Source organism: Dendropsophus ebraccatus, chromosome 1 (assembly GCF_027789765.1).
Source record: "Dendropsophus ebraccatus isolate aDenEbr1 chromosome 1, aDenEbr1.pat, whole genome shotgun sequence".
In the NCBI taxonomy this organism is placed as follows: Eukaryota; Metazoa; Chordata; class Amphibia; order Anura; family Hylidae; genus Dendropsophus; species Dendropsophus ebraccatus.
This window is the reverse complement of record NC_091454.1, coordinates 192,289,119-192,311,783: the sequence shown is the minus strand read 5'-3', so window position 1 is coordinate 192,311,783 and position 22,665 is coordinate 192,289,119. Positions and strand designations below refer to the sequence as shown.

The following is a 22,665-nucleotide window of genomic DNA, read 5'->3' as shown; positions in this document are numbered from 1 at the left end:
GCCATGTAGGCTTAGTAAGTGATTGAAGATCTAGCAAACCAGTTCTTGCTTAGGGTCCTATTCCAAGGGCCGATGGGGGCCCGATCAATAATGTAAACAAGCGCCGATATGCTAAATCGGCGCTCGTTTGCTGGGCCTATTACATGGCCTGATAATCGTTTAGAGAGGGCTGCAGGGACATCGTTACCACCATTGTTAAACACCATACAGTACTTTACCTAAACATGTTGCAGGGCTTCTCCTGCGCTCCTCCTTTCTCCAGGTCCCGCACACAGCAGCAGCTTCGGTGCGGCCTGTCTGAGCTGTCAGACTGCTCAGGCAATCACCGTGGCAGTCCTGGCCAGTGTTTGACTGAGCGGTCTGTCTGCTAAGACAGGCCGCACCAAAGCTGCTGCTGCGCGCGGGACCAGGAGTAAGAAAGAGCAAAAGAGAAGACCTGCAACATGTTTAGGTAAAGTATGGTGCTTGTGAAATTGTCGGTCGCCCGCCGCACATCGCTATTCCACATAGCGATGCGTGGTCGGTGCCCGATGATTTTAGGTTTGAACCCAAATAAACGATCAGCCGATGACATGATCATCGGCTGACCGTTGTCTCTACTCCACAAAGCGGGCTGATTCGGCCGATTATCGCTCCGTGGAATAGGGCCCTTACAGTGTGGGGTTCGGAGGTGTCCAAGATCTAACAGATCTCTCTATACACAGTTTAGACTGCTCACTGCTTCTGTTGCTGCTTTTGAGGCTGTACACTAACACAGTGCAGGATCTCCTCCTCCTGTGTGTAGCCACTATGGACGTTAGGCTTGTGGCCATACAATAAAATTGGAAGAGCATCAGCATTGTATTCAAATGTAAATCTGCAGTGGAAAATCATCATCAAACTGGATATGTAAATTTAGAAATAAAAAATATATATAAAAAAAGAAAAATCTGCCAATCCCCAGTAAAATTCTCGTCGAGAATGTCTGAATTTGATCTTCCACCTTGAAAACAATGGAGAATTTTTTTTTTGTAAATCCCTACAACGGGTCAATAGCCATGCAAATTGTCTGCAGATTTTAGAATCTACATCTGGAAATCTGCAACAGATACAACGCATGGGAAAGCACCCTTTGGGTATGTTCACATATGGCAGATTTGTCGCCATTCCTAATCCTAATCCTTTTAAAAAAAAGAATTTTTGTGGATTAAGAACTACAGTATATAGGAAAACAGGATGTGGACTGGGTGAGTAACAAAACTAGTAAGTAAAACATGAAAACCTCAAGTATCGAAAAAAGACTTTTACAGCAACTTTACATTGCTCAATGACCTTCCCGATACCCTTCCATATGATTGTAGGCACAGACATATGGATGGTCTAAATACAGTACTTTGTTGTTAAAGATCATAGCCAAAAAAGTTCCCAGTGAACACAAACAAGATGTTGCATCACTCCTGTCTTGACTTTGATCAATGTATCCTCTCCCATACTTACTATAGCCATAGCATCTTGACGACAACTGGACTACGAGTTGCTAAGTATTTTCCATGATTCCTTATCTGAGAATTTCCAGTCTTCCAATAATCCCTGCTGGAAAGCTATCGTTTGCGACCCTCTATAAAGATGCTTGTCCCTTGGAGTTTGAGGTTACCTTTGGACTTCAAAGAATTAACTATTTGTGAAAGGCCTTTTTTCTCAGAAACCTGAACATGCTTGAGGAAAACCATCCTAAATTCTCTTCTTATGTATTTTAAGTACATCCATATGTGTCTATTATTTATGAGCTTACGCTTCTAATGTACGCTTTCTGTGAATGAGGGGAATTTTTGCTTTGATGCCGTGTCGTTTTTTCCTTGAATCGAAACATTTTTTGGTTGGTTCTAAAAGAAGAATTTGAGATAAAACTAAAGGCTATTTGGTAGATTATCAACAGGAAGCATGACGTTATAATGATCACAAGGACAAGAGTTCCTACTGTATATTAAGAGACCAAGGCAAGCTAATTATTAGTTAGTCACAGCCATTAGTGATTTCCTGATACTTGCAGTTTTCGGGGGGGAAAGAAAGGTATTTTTCTAATCCTAGATAACTCCTTTAAGACCTGCAATTGAAACCAGCATATTGAGAGTTTTAAAGGGAACTCATCACATTAAAAATGTAGACTAAATGTAGACTAAACAATGGAAACTGCAGTACAATATTTCCAAATATAAAATAATCCACTTGGGGAGGAGGAATTCTCTATCCGAGTATTATATTGGCATTTTTGTGTTGGCAAAGACTTCAGAAGAGAAGGATTTAGGCGTAGTGATTTCTGACAGGCTTTAAATGACAGCCAGGTGATATGGAAAGCTAATGGTATGCTGGGCTGTATATATAATCGTATGATGGGCTGTATAGCTAGAGGTATAACCAGTAGGAAGAAGGAGATTGTGATCCCGATGTACAGAGCTCTAGTGAGACCACATCTGGAATACTGTGTTCAGTTCTGGAGAACTCACCTACAAAAAGATACTAATAAAATAGAACGGGTCCAAAGAAAGGCTACAAAAATGATGGAGGGTGTCAGGCATAAAACATATCAGGAAAGACTTAGGATTTGAATCTGTATAGTTTGGAGAAAAGAAGGCAAAAGGGGGGGGGGCATGGTCAAAACCTTTATATTATATATATATATATATATATATATATATATATATATATATATATATATGTTTAAGGGCTAAATAAGGTTCTAGAGGAAAGTGTTTTTAACTGAACACAAGAACAAGGGGTCACAATCTTAGGTTATTTGGGGGAAAGATCAGAAACAACACAAGAAAATATTACATTACTGAAAGAGGAGTAGATGCTTGGAACAAACTTCCAGCAGATGTGGTTGTTAAATCTACAGTATCTGAATGTAAACCTGCCTGGAATAAACATATATCTATCCTAACATAATAAAGAAAATGCTAAAAGGGACGACTAGATGGATCTTTTTCTGCTGACAATCTTCTATTTTGCTAATCTGCAGGCATCATTGTGCAGGAGAAGCAGTGAAAAATGATATGTAGTTTTGTAGGAAAATTTTCAAGATAATTAGTCATAAAACTATGTAAATTTCTGCTAGTTTTGGGCTATGTAGTCAAGTGGGCGGTCCTATTCAGTGAATGACAGTTCTCTGTATTTGCATACTTATACACACATAACTGTCAATCACTGAGAAATTCCACCCACTTCACTACTTAGCCCAGGTGGTGCAGATACTCATATGGCAAGTTATTCTGGAAATGTTGTTGGCTGCAGATTAGTTATGAGCGTACATGTTCAGAAATGTTCGTATGAACATGACACTAATTGTTCGCGTTCGCTGATCGGAATGGTTATAAAGATAATTTTCGAACATAATCGAACATGCAAACTTTTATCTTGCAATGTACGCAACTGTGCAATTTGCGCTTTGTACCTGATAATCTGTATGCATGTGCATAACTAAATCAAAACGCACGCAACGGCGTAATTTACACTTTGTACCTGATCATCTGTACGCATGTGCGTAGACCAGAACGTATGATTCTACTGTACGTTCATTATTTGTTCGTGTTCGGGATCCAAACCAAACATTGGGATATTTGCTCATCACTACTGCTGATTAGATTTAAAATCCACACCAATGTCTATGCAGAGCCATTCAGTTTCATCCTCATCACTAGTACTGTATTTAGCTGCAGATTTTCCATGTACAAATCTGTGTGGAAATCTGCATTTCCAGTAACTTTTGCTGTACCATTAAACATTAAATTAAATTATCCAGTGTTAGAAAAACATGGCCACTTTCTTCCTGAGATAGCACCACTCTCTTCAGTTCAGGTGTTGTTTGAAGTTAAAGGGGTTATCCAGCACTAGAAAAACATGGCCACTTTCCCCCCTATGTTCTCTCCAGTTCAGGTGTGGTTTGCAATTAAGCTCCATTTACTTTAATGGAACTGAGTTTCAAAACCCCGCCCAAGCTGGAGACAAGAGAGGGGGAAAAGTGGCCATGTTTTTGTAGCTCTGGATAACCCTTTAAACTCCATTCACTTCAATGGAACTTAGTTGCAAAACCTGCACCCAAACTGAAGACAAGAGTGGTGCTGTCTCTGGATGAGAGTGACCATGTTTTTCTAATGCTGGATAAGCCCTTTAAAGTGAATGTACCACTAGGTACATCGCATGGTGTTTTTTACATTAACAGACCTGCACGGGGATGCCGGTGCTGCAGTCCTTTTTGTGAACCGCTGCCCGTTTTCTGTGCACGGTGCTGGTCTATTCCTGAGCACCAGCCTGGCATGAAGCCTTGGAGGCCGGCCAGCCCCCACTGTGACGATCTCCCCTCCCCACTGTGACGTGGCTTCATTAGAATCAATTGAGCCGCATCACAGAGAGGAGAGGAGATCCACACACTGGGGTGGTGGGCCCACCCCCAGTGCTTCATGCAGGGCCGGGCTCAGGAACCGTGCAAAGGGAACGGGGCGCGGACCACGGCACTGGCATCCCTGCGCCAGTCTGTTCATCTAAAAACAAAAAGCAATGTACTTAGTGGTACATTCGTTTTAAGACAATGGCTATGTTTCCCCTTCAGGAACATATTGGACAAACACGTCCGTCTCTTAAAATAAACAGGCGCTAATAACAATCTAGTTGTGTTACTAGATGGCCGCCCTCCCCGATATATTCCTGAAATTGGAACATAGCCAATGTTTTATACTGAGATCTTACAATAAATATAATATTTCATTGATCCCATATGATATATAGAAATTAATATGGATCACAATTCCACCAAGTAGATGGAAACAATATTCGGAAACTATCAACTCATGACTTTCCACTTTTTTTTTTTTTTTTTTGCACCATATTGAAGTAATTACACCTCCATGGTAACTAACCAAAGATACAGAGAAAATCTTTAAAGTTTTGATTTTTTTTTCTCCCCAATTCCTGTAGAGGTTTTTAATGCCTCTGGGAATCCAAAGGACTGAAACCTTGTAGGTGTGTGAATCATTCTAGCATCCAAGCCAGCTGGTCTGGACGGGATCCAAAACATTGCAACAGATTGGCCCTGGGGGCATTGCGAGGTTTGTTCAGCTCTATATATACTCTATTAAAACAGATGCTTAGGAGTATTTCATAGGGGTGCACGTCTGCTTGGCTTCCTGATATCAAACAACACTTCACTAATAGCACAGCACTCCTACTGTATATAATACTGTAACAGCAGCTGCAGCTAATTCTCAGGGTTGCACCTTAAAAATCATGTTTTAATACACAGCAGAAATAAAATGATCATAAGGAAATAAGGTGCGATGCGATCGCGGAGGGGTGATCCGTATAACTTACCCGGTCAGGCCACAGAGTCAGAATGATGCTGATCCCAGCTTGGTATTCTGCTGATCTGGTCTGCAGCAGACCAGACCAACAGAGCACCGATCTAATGAATCAGTGCTCTATTGAATATGCAGCATTGATCTCAATGGGAGATCAATGCTGTGTATATAGAAGTCCCCCAGGGGCTTCTAATTACTGTGTAAAAAATAAAAATAAAGTTTTTTCATTAATAACAAAAACACCTTCCCTGTTAAAAATGTAAATCTCCCCCCCTTTTCCCATTTTGTAAATAAAAATAAATAAACATGTTTTCTATGGCGGAGTGCATAATCGCCCAAACTATTAAATTATCACATTCCTGATCTTGCACAATAAATGGTGTAAGCACAAAAACTCGCCAAAGTGCAAATTTGCGCATTTTTGTTCGCATCAAATCCAGAAAAATTGTAAAAAAAGCGATCAAAAAGTTGCATATTTGCAAACAAGGTACCGATAGAAAGTACAGATCATGAAGCAAAAAATGACACCCCAACCAGCCCCATAGACCAAAGGATAAAAGTGTTAGAAGCCTGGGAATGGAGCGATTTTAAGGAGCATTTAGATTTTTAAAAAGGTTTTAATTTTTTAGTTACATAGCGTCGTAATCGTTCTGACTTGAGGAACATAGATAACATGTCAGTTTTACCATAGGACAAACGATGTTAACACAACCCCCCACCCCCACCCCGCCACCCCCACAAATAAAAAAAAAAAGCATTTTATTTTCAATTTCACTGCGAAATTAAGTCTGTCATTGCAAAAAACAACTAGTGGTGCAAAAAATAAAGGTTCATGTGGGCCTGTAGGTGAAAAAAAGGAAGTGCTCCAGCGTTTTAAACGCGGGGGGGGGGGGGGAGCGAAAGCGCAAAAAAAAAAAAAAAAAAAGTTGCACGGTCCTGAAGGGGTTAAAGCCATTGCGTTTTTTTTTTGTTTTGTTTTTTTTTTTTGGGGGGGGGGGGGGATATTTTACAAAAATGACAGCCATGTTGGTTGTCACATTTTTAGTTAGCTTAATTATTGATTCAACATACTTACAGAATTGAACTTTTAATACCAGTTTTTCAGAAGCTTCTTGATTGAAATGTCATTGAAAGTTTGAAGCACACCTGTTATTTCAAGTGACTTTTTTAGGATAAGCTGTCCTGTATCTGTACATGTGGAGTAGTCTGACCATTATTTAACTTGCTTTTTTCTTAGCATAGTTCTACTCTGCATGTTGTCCTTTAGCCGTCTTTCTCTCTGCAGTGTGTGGGTGTGTCCAGGCACTCCCCCTCCCATCTCCATTCTTGTCCTGCTTGAAGTCTGATTCCTGAGAAGTAACAATAATCATTACTAAGCTGATTTTTCAGAGTGGATGATGGTTTTGCAGGAAGTGGAGGAGAGAGTAGATAACAGGAGAATGAAGCATGTTTTGTCTGATAAGATATATTATATTTGGCTGTACTAATGATCTATGCAATTTTGTTGAAATGATAGGGGGAGATTTATCAAACATGGTGTAAAGTGAAACTGGCTCCGTTGCCCCTAGCAACCAATCAGATTCCACCTTTCATTTTCCAAAGAGTCTGTAAGGAAAGAAAAGTGGAATCTGGTTGCTAGGGGCAACGGAGCCAGTTTACGTTACACCATGTTTGATAAATCTCCCCCTTTGTGTCTATCTAATGCACAAGAGCTCATACATTTATAATAATAAATGTATTTATGATAATCAAGAGGTGATATTTAGTTGGGGGCTGAACCCTTAATAAAAAGATGTGCAGTTTCTAGACAATGACGTGTTCTTTTGAAATGCTTTACACTGTACCTTGTATTTTGTGGTATTGTTGATTGACAAGTAAAAATCTTAGTCATGTTTTTTACATGTTGTATCATGTATGGCATAGTGTGCTTTTTCACTGAATATGAGGTCTGTTTTTTCAAAAACCAAAAAAACTATATAGCACACAAAGTGTTTGGGTCGCTACTATAATTCAGCATGCCTGCCATTTCATCCTGAGACGTGAGGGGTTTTTTTTGTCTGGCAAAAAAAAAAAAAAGGTGCCACCTGTTCCATCAGGTGCATTGCTTTTAGGGATGAATACCTATATGGAGGCTTCCGATTGTCTGTGGCTACAGCAGGAGGGGCATCTTAGGGCATGGGTCTCCAAACTGCGCCCCTTCAAATCCAAAACTTTAGCTGTCCGGGCAAGATGGGAATTATGGTTTTGCAACAGCTGGAGGGCTGCAAGTTTGGAGACCCATGCCTTAGGGTAAAGGTGAAAAACGGGTGCGGGAGGGGTGGTGTGGTATAGTTAACCTTTATGGGCTTGTAGTGATAATACATTAGGCCAGTGGAGGCCACCATTTTGAAAAAGTAACATAGGCTTTATTTGCAAGAGGCACGTATGCTTGGAAGTTACAGGATTTTTTTTACAAGGTTAAAGGTTTGTCTGGGGAGCAGAAAAGGTAGTACATATTCTGCTCCCTGGCATTTCACTTTTGCCCTCAGCGTGTCTCAGACACATGATGGAAAAGGAGCACCAAGGAAAAGAAAAGATTTTATTGTTCTGCCCCCTTGTGTTCCCCAGACAATTCCTTTAAATTTGTAAATACACCTTAAAGTGTACCTGCTGAGAATTTAAGAAATCAACAGGAGTTGTGATCCCAAGTATTTTTGCAATATATTTGCTGGATCTTTTTTCTTTTTGAAACATTGTTTCACGCTCCCTCCATAATCATATTTGGTCTTTTCTCTGTTCAAAAAAACAGACCAAACACAGGAAGTCCCAGTCCTTGGTGCACTCACACAAAGAAAGACACCTGTTGATCTTGCAGGTTGTATGTTAACTAAGGGCAATTAACTTAGGCTAATTATATAATTAACTTTTGCTAATACTTTTATTAGCTCTGCAGCTTACCAGGAGACAATTGTCTGTGTTATGCAACAATTCAGTCAGTATAATGTCACTGTGATTACAGAGGTTTTGGTGCTGTGTGACAGGAGAGCTGACCATACAATGTGAACTCCCCCAGGATTCTCTGCTACTGAATGTGGACACACAGCACCTGTACACATGCGCAGTGAAAACTTCTCCCACACTAAACACTCTCATGAACAGCTGTCAATCAATACTTTCTGTGTTTGGTCTCTGTTTTTGAGAAGACCAAATATTGTCACAGAGAGTATGGACCAGAGAGTGACAGCAAGGGAGACACCTAGTGGCCATATGTATAACATTGATTTAAACATAGAAAACGATAAAAAAATAAATAAAGAAATATATTGCAAAACTGCTTGCGATCACAACCACCTCTAGATTTCTTAAAAAATAACTCTTGCGACCGTGCCTCTTTAAGCATGTGTGGCGGTTATCATGATGAGGTAAAAGACTTGGTTACAGAATGCTGATGGTCATAGTGCAGCTTGAATAAATTAAAGACTCTCTCTGACTCTAGGGCTGAAATTTATAAATGGGTTTCAGCTGTAAAATGTCAAGTGACCAAAGTTTGTAGTAAAACTTTGCAGTTTTTCAAATCAGTCTTTTTTACTATGCTATGAGTAAGGGCATATAAGGACCGAAACGCGTCAGCCTTCCTTAATGCACCATGTATACAGTATGTTATATGAGTACAGGATAACTCTTTAAATACTAGTAGGGTACCTCAGGTTACCTCAGCTGCAACTTATGTAGAACTACACAGGACACCATTCATACTTGCACTTGTAGTTCCATGACGGCTGCAGTCATTCTGCTGTGAAAGGACCTATTCTTTAATCTGACGCCAGGTTATAGCCTCCAGTTGGTTACACCCAAACAGTTGGATAAATATGACTATGTTGCATTTGACTTTGATTACCTAAAAAATTAAGCTAATATGGGACTGCCCATATGACTTTAATAAGATCACTCTTGGCGAGATTGTATCGTCAGGCCATAAGAGTTCTCCAGTGGCCTAAGAGAAATGTAAGCCATTGATTTTAAAGGGACCATATGGAATTAGTGGAAAACCCCACCAGCATTCCGTATAATGGAGGGGCTGAAATTCCTTAAGTACAGCTAATACATTTATGGCCGTGTCCTGTAACATATGGAGTCTTACATGAATCCCAACCTATGCAATACACAAGAGGTCCATTATATGCTCTTCTGAGTTCTGTGTGACATAAGTGAGATTTCCTACCAAATTGTTTGCAGGATACGTAACGCGGTTTTCACATTTTCACAGAAGCCACCCTGCCACCTTACATTTTAAAGGTTAAATATATTTCTAAGAACTGACTGACAATTTACTAGGTTGTTATTATCCCTATCAAAATCTATTAGGCGCAATTCTTTCCTTTAAGGGGTACTCCAGCTAAATATTTTTCCTTCAAATCAACTGATGTCAAAGTGCCAGGCATTTGTAATTTACTTCATATAAAAATCTCCAGTCTTTCAGTAAGTATCAGCTGCTGTATGTCCAACAGGAAGTAATGTATTCTCTCCAGTCTGACACAGTGCACAGTCTCTGATTCCACCTGTGTCCATATCAGGAACTATCCAGAGCAGAAGTAAATCCCCATAGAAAGCCTCTCCTGCTCTCCAGACTTGAAGGAATATGCCACTTTCTGCAGCAGCTGATAAGTACTGGATTTTTTAATAGAAGTCAATTACAAATCTCTGGAACCAGTTGATTTGAAAGAAATGTTTTTCTACTAGAGTACCCCTTTATATAGCTGCAATTCCAGATGCAAAGCCACAAACAAGTGTTGCTGCTTCTGGATCACTCAGAAACTTGGTTAACACATCTTCTAGTATACTGGAGTCATGGTAAGTTTTAATACAATAGATGACGCAAAGGCTGGATCCGGGGAATGGCCTGAGGGATTGTGAGGTGGTACGTGGGGAGTCCCAGAAACAGACTCTGCTCCTCTCTAGCCCTTTTTTTAAAAAAAAAAAAAGCATTAGTCTACTGACTCTATGATGGCGCCCCCAGCGGCTCCCAATGGATGTCTAGAAGAAGTAGTACTCGCTGAACTGAGCTGCATTGACCAATGTTGGGTGCTAGTATTCATACTACAGGATGGAACTAAAAATTACAGGAAACGCGGTCAAGATAAGGGAATGGTCTTTGGGAAAACCACTCTATACTAATACCAAAATATCAATAGAGGTCTCATCACGCCATGGTATACTGTAGCACCATGCATCCATCATTGAAAAAATGACGCTTGCTGTGTGAGTCCCAGAGATGAATTTTCAGTGGACACTATTGGTGCACTGGTTGTGTGTCCTGGTATTACGTAAGGGGGAAAAAAACAATATTTCCCTTTATAGAAGCTAACAGTAGCCAGAGACAGGTCCCTGGAGGGTTAGGAGCTATGCCTTTCCATTGTATAGGATTTGACTTGCTTTCATAACAATCATCATTACTCATCCTTTCCTCAGTATAATTAGATTCATATTTTTAATTTAAACCTTATTATTCTAGCCCATAGCTTATAATTCTGGAGAAGACTGTCAACAGTAACCAATATCATATGCACTGCAGTATAGTCAACCATAAATGTCATAGATTATATATTAAAGAGAATCTGTGTCCCAAAGACTGTCTACTGAGCTGAATGCCCTGTTGGATGGATATAGATGAAAGCATTCAGAAAATATCTTTGTTGTCTGAGTTTGTGTTTTTATTTTCAGAAAGAAACACCTTTATTTGTGCTGCAAATGGTGTCAGAGAGGCGGAGCCTATCACTCTCTGGGCCCTATTGTCACTGCGCCTTACCATGCTGTATCCCCGGCCTTTGCATAATCGTGATGTTAGGGCCCAAGGAATGATAGTGCTTAGCGCTCTGGAATCAAGGGCACCTTATAAATAAAAAAATAATAATAGGCTCCGCCTCTTTGACACCACTCATAGCCCATTTAAAGGTAACACAGGCAACAAAGGTTCTGAATGCTTTCATTTATATCTATCCAGCGGTGCCATCAGCTTGGTAAGTGGTCAGGGGGTTACAGATTCTCTTTAAGTTCTGTTTGAAAGGGTTATGTCATATTTTCAAATACTAAACTAGCAAATTCAGGGTAATCATAGTGCCCATGAGAGCGAGACTGACCCGCAGACTCGCAGATATTATGCGGCCATCTTGGTCATGTGACAGGAAGTCAGGAGAGGGGGTGTTCCACTCAAACATAACTTTTCATATGTTGCTGCCCATGGTAAGACTAACAATTCATTCCATACTTGTTATTATTTATTCAGCCTCCTCCTCCCTCCCTTCCGAGATGGCTGATGTAAACGAGTCCCTATCTGCAACTCTGTAGCTCTGTAGCGAGACAGACCCGCAGACTTATATAATGCGGCCATCTTGATCATGTGACAGGAAGTCAGGAGAGAACGTGCTAAGCGTAGACTTCTCCCGGCTCATTCTCCTGATCGGCTGGGGTCTGAACATTCAGACCCAACTCATAAATTCTTTTGATATGTCTCTCTGGCCATGACAAGGCCCATATGACCTCAGCAAATACAATTGTGGTGTCCTACCACGGGTGTTACTACTATATACTCCCTTTTTAAAAGCCTGTACTTATTGTACTTGTGTGGTGATGAAATTAGTGATAGAGTTTCGCCACTAGATGACGCTATGTTAGATGTGTATATTCAGAAGCTGCACAGCTGAAGTGTATAAAGGGTTATTGTTTATTCGTATGTCACATGGATCTGTGAACCAACAGGAATCTGTTCTTCTTCTCTCCTATTACTTCTCTCTTTACTTCTTTTATTGCACTCTTCAACCACTCATAGCGCACTTTAGTTACACTAAGGAAGGAAGTCATGTGGGAGACAGGAAGTAGTTCAGTCTTAGCTAGAACCTTGTATAGGTGGGAAGGAAGACAGGGCACAGCTAACAGTTTTCTTATCAGTAACGCTACACAACACTATGCAATGTTAAACTCCTCTCAGGAGAGGAAAAGTCAGACAACCTCAACCCACACCGTGGACTAGGAGAATAACAGAGCAGGACAGTATCCACAAAAGCCACAGAAGCTAGGAACAGATCCAGATAGAGCAAAGTTGCGCAAAGCCGAGGAACTCTATCTTGCAGCATGGTTATCAGCAGGGAACCCTCAGCATTCCGCTCATCCCAGGTCACAAGGTCTGGAGCCTGTGTCACCCTCTAGGACAGTTCAGCCAAATCTAGTGGGCATAAGGAGGTGTGAAGACTAACAAAAGGTCAATACACGGGCACAGGAGTTCTTCTTCTTCTAAGTATTCTTATACCTCATCCTTCAACATCCCGGCAGAGCACAGTACTACTTGGGTTGAGACTCTCACAACATCCTCCTCTCTGCTACTCTGCTTCTCTGTATCACTCATCCAGCTACCCAGTCAGCATGTCTGTACTGTATTCCTGTCGCAGATTCGGTTGCTGTATTGTCAAGTATTTATCTATCAAGTGTTATCAAGTGTATTATCCAGTGCTTTATCAAGAGAAACACCATAATAGTGTATCCTGCTCCAGCAAGACCTTTCGAGTAAAACCCAACTTATTTATGACAAAAGAGATTTTGTGATCTTTCGCCTTACACCAACAAAGCACACACTGCAACCTTGGGACAATTCCCCTTTCTGTGTGTGGCAGATCTGTTAGTCCGGGAAGGTCACTATGCCACTCAGGTCATCCGTGATTCCACTAACCCAAGGGACCCAGTAGCAACCCAGCAGGACACTGACTACAGGGGAAAAAGGTACAACTGGCCTTATAAAATAAATGCAGGCGTGCCATCACACCTGTGTGACTACCCAGCACTGGCATCACGAAGTAACACCTCAATCCTCCCACACAACAACACCAGGGGCATACACCACACAATGCCATGTTAAGAGTCTAGGTAAGTATACAGGACTGGCCAATGACAGCATTGTCTTTTTTTCCTACAAGGGACATGAAAGTGTAAAGACAAAGGGGGAGATTTATCAAACTGGTGTAAAGTAGAACTGGCTCAGTTGCCCCTAGCAACCAATCAGATTCCACCTTTCATTCCTCACAGACTCTTTGGAAAATGAAAGGTGGAATCTGATTGGTTGCTAGGGGCAACTGAGCCAATTCTACTTTACACCATGTTTGATAAATCTTTCCAACCCCCCCCCCCCCCCCCCCCAAATCTTTAACCTTCCTCTGATATTTATCCTTTATATGCCGACATTAGGAAAAAAGATAGTTCTGCAATTCACAACTAGAATTCAGCTGGCTTGAGTTATTGATGTCAGGCGATCTTTATGTAATGTCTATGGTCAGCTCTACACTGACCCACTATTATATGAGTAACCCACCCCTCCGTCTCACAATCCGAGGGTTGAGTCAACCCAATGATACAGACCCAAACAAATATTCCCACCACTACAACATGCTGCCAAAATAATTGTTGCATAGCATTTATATTATTCTCCAAATGATGATCTAATGTTATGAGCATCTTTTCTTCTATCAAGACCATTACTTCATAGAGAACGTGCGCTATCCAGAAAGTGGTTGATGAATTCTGGGAGGAGAAGGGTCAGGGAGGGATGTAAGTGTACAGCTCATCTGGTACTGTCTGTACTGGGTCAGCATATTCTTCATATACTGTACATTACACCAGGGATGGAACAAAGGCCTTTGTTTCTGCCTGGCACCTGGTAGGGAAAGGGTTATTCATCTTCCTGACTCTATTTTATTAGTTGACTTAAATTGGTAATTGCGGTGAAAATATCTATAGGAAAGGCCACAAATGTCTGGTTGTTGGTGATCAGTGAGGATGCTTAGTTGCTTATTTATTATAATGAAGAAAGCCTTGGATATTTCTTACTACTTCTCCCCTTTGTGGCCAGACATTACACAGCATTGGTACTAAAGGAAATAGAATTGTTTTCCCGGTTTTAAAGGGGTATTAAACTCAAATATAAATTTTCATATGTTGCGGCCCATGGTGAGACTAACAATTCCTTCCATACTTGTTATTATCTATTCGGTCTCCTTCACCCAGTTCTGAGCTGCTGCTTTCTGCTGAAGACACAAAAAACAGTGTGTGAGCCTTTCTCTCTGTCTCCCTTTCCAAGATGGCTGATGTAAACAAGTCCCTATTTGCAACTTTGTAGGTTCTTTGTAATTCCGGGTGGGTTAAGCTGACATCAAGTTGCTTATGAACTCATTTTAATGAATCTTCCTGTCATTACAAAGTTGCAGATAGGGACTTGTTTACATGAACCATCTTAACCCATAGCTGCACCAGGACGTTATTGAACGTCCTCGTGCCGCTATGGGAGTTCAGAGGGGGGTCGTGAACTGCCGCGATCCCGGGTGCCGCGTGTAGCCCGGGCTCGCGGCTATTAGCGGGCACGGTCCGATCGCCGTGCCCGCTAATTAAGTACTTAGAAGCAGCTGTCAAAGTTGACAGCTGCTTCTAAATACTTGCTGTTATCCATACCTGGTGGTCTAGTGGGGGGATCGCCCCCCTGCGGCGCGATTGCGGGGGGGCGATCCCTGCATCCATCCCGGGCCGGGGTCTGCTCCGTAATGGCGCTGATCCCGGCTCGGCATTCTATTGCTTTTGGCTGCAGCAGCCAAAAGTAATAGAACACCGATCTCATGGATTCATGCAGTATAACTATACTGCATGGATCTCTATGAGAGATCAGAGTGCATATACTAGAAGTCCCCCAGGGGGCTTCTAGTATATGTGTAAAGTAAAAGAAAAATGTATTTTTAATAACACAAAACCCCCTCCCCTAATAAAAGTCTGAATCACCCCCCTTTCCCCATTTTATAAATAAAAATAAATTAATTAATTAATAAACAAACATGTTTGCTATCGCCGCGTACGTAATCGCCCAAACTATTAATTAATCACATTCCTGATCTCACACGGTAAACGGCGTCAGCGCAAAAAAATCCCAAAGTGCAAAATTGCGCAATTTCTGTCGCATCAAATCCAGAATAATTGTAATAAAAAGCGATCAAAAAGTCATATATGCGCAATCAAGGTACCGATAGAAAGATCACATCATGGCGCAAAAAATGACACCTCACACAGACCCATAGACCAAAGGATAAAAGCGCTATAAGCCTGGGAATGGAGCCATTTTAAGTGACGTATATTTGTTAACAACGGTTTGAATTTTTTACAGGCCATCAGATACAATATAAGTTATACATGTTACATATCGTTTTAATCGTAACAACTTGAGGAACATGCATAACAAGTCAGTTTTACCCCAGGGTGAATGGCGTAAAAACACATTTCCCCCAAATAAAAGAAATGCGTTTTTTTTTTCAATTTCACCACACTTTGAATTTTTTTCTGGTTTCCCGGCACATTTTAGGCAAAAATTACATCTGCCATAGCAAAGTACAATTAGTTGCGCAAAAAATAAGGGCTCACTTGGGTCTCTAGGTGGAAAAATGCAGGCGCTATGGCCTTATATACACGAGGAGGGAAAAACGAAAACGCAAAAATGAAAACTGGCTGTGTCCCCTAAGGGTTAAAAAAGGGAGGGGGAAGGATTTGTACACAATCGCATCCATTTTTGCATCCGTTTTTTCCGTTAAACGGGTACGTTAAATGGACTGCAAGAACACAGTGTTAACCCTGCCTTATACTCGTAATCTGTCAGATACAGATCTAAATTTTTACTATTCTTACTATATAAATCTTTACTATTTTTGGGATTCCTAGCATGAATTATGTGCAAAACTTCATTTTGAGTAAGTGACCCAATAGGTCTGGTAAAGTACAATCACCTGCACCAGTCCTGTAAAATATAGGAGCGTGTTAAGGACTGTTTCTTCACATGTCAGAAGGTGGATCCTAACAGCTAGCCTCAGCAAGAAGGATGACCCGTATACCGTTCATGTGTGAAGTGGTTTATCTGAAGATGTTAATAGGCCAAGACTGTGAACTCTGAAGCAGAACAGGGAAATGTTGTATAAGCAGAAATGTCTTTGCCGGCTTTTTGGTGGATTTTTATTTCTGTTACTGGAAAGAGGAGAAATAAGGTTTCTGTAGAAGAGACGTCTCAGGAGTGTTTCTGGGAAACATGAGACATCCATGTAACGTCAAGACTGTGTGACCACACGCAGAAAGGGCCAGCAAGAAGATTTCTCAACACTGCCAAACGACATAGATCACGAGTGGAGCCTAGACTAGAGACACTGGTTTTATTACAGGAAACCTGGGGGGGAGATGAAAGGTAGATAAGGTAATGTCAGTGCTACTATAACTCCAGGGCATTAGGGAAGGAAAATAGGGGGCCCAGCAACTTCGCATCCAGGCACTGCTTCTATATTGGTAAAAGGCCCTATCGTAAGGCTGACTTCAAGGACATGTTCTTTTGCATCTGGACATTTAGATGTAGATGGCAGTTCTAACAGTCCTCTAGGGACCACCTTGTCAACTCCAGGGATCCTTTTAAAGTTGTCAGGACATTCTAAAGAAGGTACAGGACTAATCCCCAGTAAGACAAAGTGCAGCAAGCTGAAGTATTTTACTGGTTTCACATGGCTATCCTGGGAGGGCTCGGGAAGTCTGGTACACCGAGTTGTAAAGGTCTGGGGTTCGTACCACCCAACTTGGCACTCTCTGAACTGGTTGTGCAGAAGGCGGTCAGATGTATATCCATATGAGTATTCTTCTTCACTACTATTCTCTACACTGATCCCAGCAGAGTACATTTCTACCTTGGACAAGGCCGCCAGGACGGTCCCTATACCTTATCTGAAGAAGCTTCACTTCTTCTTCTATCTGTACACTTCAGTCACTACCTCACATGCTACAATCACCTGCACCTGCCAAGTTTTGAGGTCTGTATTGCACGGAAGTTTGCCAGTAAAAGTCACCTTAGGTTAAGTGCTACACACACACACACACACACACACACATCTAGTGCTACTGTGGTGACTGACGGACGGTCACAGGTTAGATGGAACAGCGTGAATCCACTGATGTAGTGGTTGGCCAAAGTATAGTCCTGCCTGTTGGTGTTTTGTTGTGACGCCAGTGCTGGTTGGGCACACAGATATGCTGGCACACCTGCTTTTATTTTTAGTGGGCTGGCTATACCTTTACCCATGTGGACAGTGACCTGCCGGGCTGTTTGGGGGTCCATTGGGCAATTATCACACTGGTCCGGAGTGGAGTAGTTACCCACCCGGACTATTGGCACTACCACCCACAGAAAGGGGATATAACATAAGGAAGCTGTGATTGCTGTGTACGTGCTTGGTGAAGAACCACAGAGTCCCGTTAAAATAAATATACTTGTTTACTGTGAAGATACTTGATACAGGAAAATACAGTACACTTTCGTCTTGATAAGTTACTTTAGACTTGAGAAAAACAGATCTGTACTGAGAGTGGAAAGGGTGATACAGTCGTGCTGGCTGGGCTGCATGCTGAGAGATAGGAAGGGTCAGAAGAGTAGAGAGGAGGATGTCGAGAGAGTCCCAACCCAAGCAGTACTGTGCTCTGCCTGAACTTTTGAGGTAGAATAAGTAGAATACTTTAAAAGTAGAGAGAATGCCCGTGTTTTGACTCCTTGGTCTTTGCATCACCTATTGCCTACCAGTGTCGGGTGACCCGTCCTAACGGGTGACAACAGCCCCAGACCTTGTTACCTAGGATGAGCAGAGTGATCAGAGTTCTCTGATTACACCCGCGCTGCGAGATAGAGAGCATGGGATACCGGAGCACAAAAAGGTAAGAACATACTGTCTGTTAGGTTATCCCCATGGACATCAACATATTTTAAGCAGTATACCCCTTTAATGGTGGAAATGGCGACAAATCAATGGCTTCTTTGCTGGTTGCTGTCTATGGGGCTGATTTTTAAAGAACTGTAGGACTACAATTGAAAATGACTGAGCTCCCGATTGCAGCCAAATGTCTCCTCCACATAATTATTTAACATTGGCAGCCTCAGGCTCTCCAGCTGTTCTGCGCGAAGTCTCTAAGGGACTGTGTCGTCAGACATGATGTTAACCTCCTTTTTACATGGGAGCTATTAGATATTAATAAAGTTTTGTGTGAATATCATGGCAGTGCCTATGGTAGATTGGCACCATGGCAATAAAATCGTTTTCTGGCCATGTTTCATTGTTCCATTTTCCTGTCTCCTGGAGCATTTGGCTTCTTAAAGTGTCCTTAGAAAGTAACACAGGGACCCTACCAGGAACACATTGTATCGGCACAGTATTACTGCGGCTGCTATTGCTTTCCTTATGGAACGGATACATACAGAAATTTAGTGTCTCCTATTCTTTCCCTGCGTGTTTTGGCAGCGGAGCTGGGATGATCTGCACCGTCAGCAGCTTGGAGTTCACAATATTTATGGTAACTCATTAAATCCACATGATGTATTTCAGCTATAAAGTTGGCCAGCATGACTGGAATAAACAGTGTACTGTAGGGGATGTGGAGGCCTGGGATTCATTGTCCTTTTGACGCTTTGTATCCTTAGAGGTCCCAAGTATCTGAGGTCATGATAAGGAGAATTTCCTAGGGCAACTAAAGTAATGGAATGTTTTTGATTCTATTGATTGAAATTGTGATGTTCTTCCCGTGACTCAACGGAATAACTTATTTTTAGTATTATTAATTACAGTGTAATACACAGTGATGAATTTCAGACATATGTCTGGCTATCAACATTGATCCCAACAATGCACCGTTTCTGTACCTGGCTAGGAATGGTGGAATGGTAGTGGTCTGTGTCTCGGGGTCTAGGAGCTGGTTCTGGTGGTGGTGGTAATAATAAAAATAATAATACTTATTTATAATTATATTATTATTATTATTATTATTATTATTATTATTATTATTATTATTATTATCATTATTATTATATACTAACTAGAGATGAGCGAATCGAGTTCGGGTTCATCGAGTCCATCCAAACCCGAAAGTTCGGCATTTGATTAGCGGTGGCTGATGAAGTTGGATAAAGCCTGTATCCATATTTTCCAGAGAACCTTAGAGCTTTATCCAAGTTCAGCAGCAACCGCTAATCAAATGCCGAACGATCGGGTTCGGATGGACTTGAACTTGAACTTGCTCCCTCATCTCTAATACTAACCTTTTCCACAGCATTACACAGCACTCAAATCAGTCCCTGTCCCAAATGGGGATTATAATTTCGACCCCCCGCAAAAACACAGGGAGCACATACAAACTCCTTGCATATGTTGTCCTTGGTGTGATTTAAAACTAGGACCCCCAGTCCTGCAAGACAACAAAGCTAACCAATGAGCCATCAAAGTTTCTTCCTATAACTTTTGCTAGAAATTACAAAAAAAGTGGGGGTGATCATAGGTTTCCATAGCATATACATGCCCACACCTCTCCTTTATAGTCTAAGGATGATGGTTCCAGATTTAGGGGCTTCTCCCTATTATAACATTTAGGCTATGTTCACACTACGTAAAACTACGGCCATAGTTCTCGCCGCAGAACTACAGCCGTAGTTTTGCAGGGTGGGACATAACCTTACTTTCAATGGGATCCCGGCCGCAGGGTACACACATCGTATACGCTCCGGCCGGGATCTTTGCGGAGCTGCAAATAACTGACAGGTCAGTTTTCTGCGGCCGGAATTCGGTGAATTCCGGCCGCAGAAAGACCTGTCAGTTCACACAGTGAAGCGAGTGGCTCTGGCAGCTTGCTTCACTGTGGGCTATGGCAAGCTCTGATGCGGGCGCGCGCTGATGCGCCCGCATCAGAGCTCCGTGGCTGAAAGATCATCCGGCCGGTACTTAAGAGATGATCCAGCCAGAGACCGGCCGTTCAGTGACCCGTCCGGGGTCACGGAACGCCCGGTCTCTTACGCAGTGTGAACATAGCCTAATACAGTAAGTGTATGATTAGACTTTACAGTGCATGTAGACTTGTAGTGTTTAATGCAATTTTTTATGGTATTTTGCCAAGACAGTAGTGAGAGGGTCCTCATATAAAGATGCAAATGGCTGACCTGGTGGGAATATCAATGAAGATGCTTTTTTATATACAGCTATATACTTTTATATATTTTTATATTTTTTTATAGATTTTATATACATCAATGAACTTTTTTCTATTTTATTGGTTATACTCATATCCATTTAGCATAGTTATATATAACTAATATCAATGCATTATTAATGTGTCATTTATGTTGGGCTGATCCCCAAGTTTGACAGAGTATTATTCAAGGTATGCCGGATTAGACTCGGCAGTGACAACCTGCTCGGCTAATCACTGACTGAGACAGCTCAGTGCCATGGCCAGTGATTGGCTGATTGGGCTAACACGGTCAAAATGAGTCCATGGAGGCAGAATTCTTCAGCGGGACCCAAAGATGATGCAGAGGGACAATGGGGGAGCACGAAAAGCCTGTTTTTAATTTACAGAGAGCTTTTTTAATTAAAAATAGGCTAATATGGACAAAAAAAAGTTTATGACTAAAAATGGCCCAAATACAAAAAAAAAAAAAACTGACTCCTAATGTTTATTTTGTAAGACATAAAAATGAGCGTCAAAAAACATAGCCCATACATCTTCAACAGCTGTTAACTAAAGGTTCGGCACATAGCTATATCTCCCATTCACTCCATAGACATGAACGTTCCTCTTGGCCAAACTCAGGTTGTGATTGGGAAGAAGGCGGTAAGCTAATACCAGACAACTCTGGCCATGGCTTATCTCCCAAAAAATAAAAGAATTGGGATGTTGAAATTGAAAAATTGTGATCCTTTGCTCCTTTGATGTCATTTGTCGGAGGATGGTCGGGAGGTCATCATGCATATTAGAGAGTTGTCTCACCTTATGGATTTTTACTGTGGTATCCAACCTTATACTAGGCTTGCAAATAGATCCTGTATGCTGTAGTCCAGACCAGTTCTTTGATTTCGATTAATGGCAAGATTCTTAAAGCAATCGATAAAAGTAACAACCTTCATAAACCTTATGTTTTTCCACAGGTCTGGAAGTGTTCTTCACCACTGGAGTGAAATCTACGACTTTGTGGAACATTTGACCGAGAGGTTTATCAGGTCAGTACCTCCATACTCTTGTTTCCGCCATTATTCTTGTTTTCCAGTCCACCAAAAAAAAATGAAAAGTATCATTATTATTGACAAACTGGGAAAAAAAGAACTGTTATGGCTTAAACACATGGTATTATTATAGCCCCATAAAAAAGACAGCTCGAATATATCACCCTTGCTCTTTTATTGGCACCCTGCTGTACCTACATACAGATTCATCGGAGGTATATAGCTTTTTCCTGTAGAATTTTGTATGGCATGCTCCATGAGAAGCTGGATGGAAGGGTTGTAGCATACAGGGTGGTTCATAAGATGGACGTCCTCCATGCACAAAGTTCTGACCATGTTTCTGAACAGTTGTATGTTGGATTTGTAGTTGTCGGTTGGAATTGTAGTTGTAGGTTGGAATTGTAGTTGTAAGTTGTAGGTTGTAGTTGTAGGTTGGAATTGTAGTTGTAGGTTGTAGTTGTAGGTTGGAATTGTAGTTGTAGGTTGGAATTGTAGTTGTAGTTGTAGGTTAGAATTGTAGTTGTAGGTTGTAGTTGTAGGTTGGAATTGTAGTTGTAGGTTGTAGTTGTCGGTTGGAATAGTAGTTGTAGGTTGGAATTGTAGTTGTAAGTTGTAGGTTGTAGTTGTAGGTTGTAGTTGTAGGTTGTAATTGTAGTTGTAGGTTGTAGTTGTAGGTTGTAATTGTAGTTGTAGGTTGTAGTTGTAGGTTGTAATTGTAGTTGTAGGTTGTAATTGTAGTTGTAGGTTGTAGCTGTAGCTGTAGGTTGGAATTGTAGTTGTAGTTGTAGGTTGGAATTGTAGTTGTAGTTGTAGGTTGTAGCTGTAGGTTGGAATTGTAGTTGTAGGTTATAGTTGTAGGTTGGAATTGTAGTTGTAGGTTGGAATTGTAGTTGTAGGTTGTAGTTGTAGGTTGGAATTGTAGTTGTAGGTTGGAATTGTAGTTGTAGGTTGTAGTTGTAGGTTGGAATTGTAGTTGTAGGTTGTAGTTGTAGGTTGGAATTGTAGTTGTAGGTTGTAGTTGTAGTTTGGAATTGTAGTTGTAGGTTGGAATTGTAGTTGTAGGTTGTAGTTGTAAGATGTAGGTTGGAATTGTAGTTGTAGGTTGGAATTGGCTTTGGAGACTTTGTAAAAGAGTAGATAAGGCCTACTTCTATATAATAGCCCAATACCGCTTGCTTGCCAAAAGGCCCAAAAGTAGGAAAGCCGAATGGGTCAAGAGCTTACACGTCCTGTTCAGTACATCAGGTATCCTACTGTTTGGAGATTGGGGG

The 22,665-nt window shown here is 41.3% G+C and overlaps 1 protein-coding gene across 1 annotated transcript in view; it reads left to right on the top strand.

Annotated features, from left to right (window-relative positions):
- The window catches only part of ANTXR1 (ANTXR cell adhesion molecule 1), a 121,537-nt gene that overhangs the window by 13,131 nt on the left and 85,741 nt on the right, over window positions 1-22,665 (top strand). Inside the window, exon 2 of the mRNA XM_069943121.1 lies at window positions 21,320-21,391. Within this exon, the coding sequence (XP_069799222.1) occupies window positions 21,320-21,391 (72 nt within the window). The remainder of the gene's footprint in view (window positions 1-21,319; window positions 21,392-22,665) is intronic.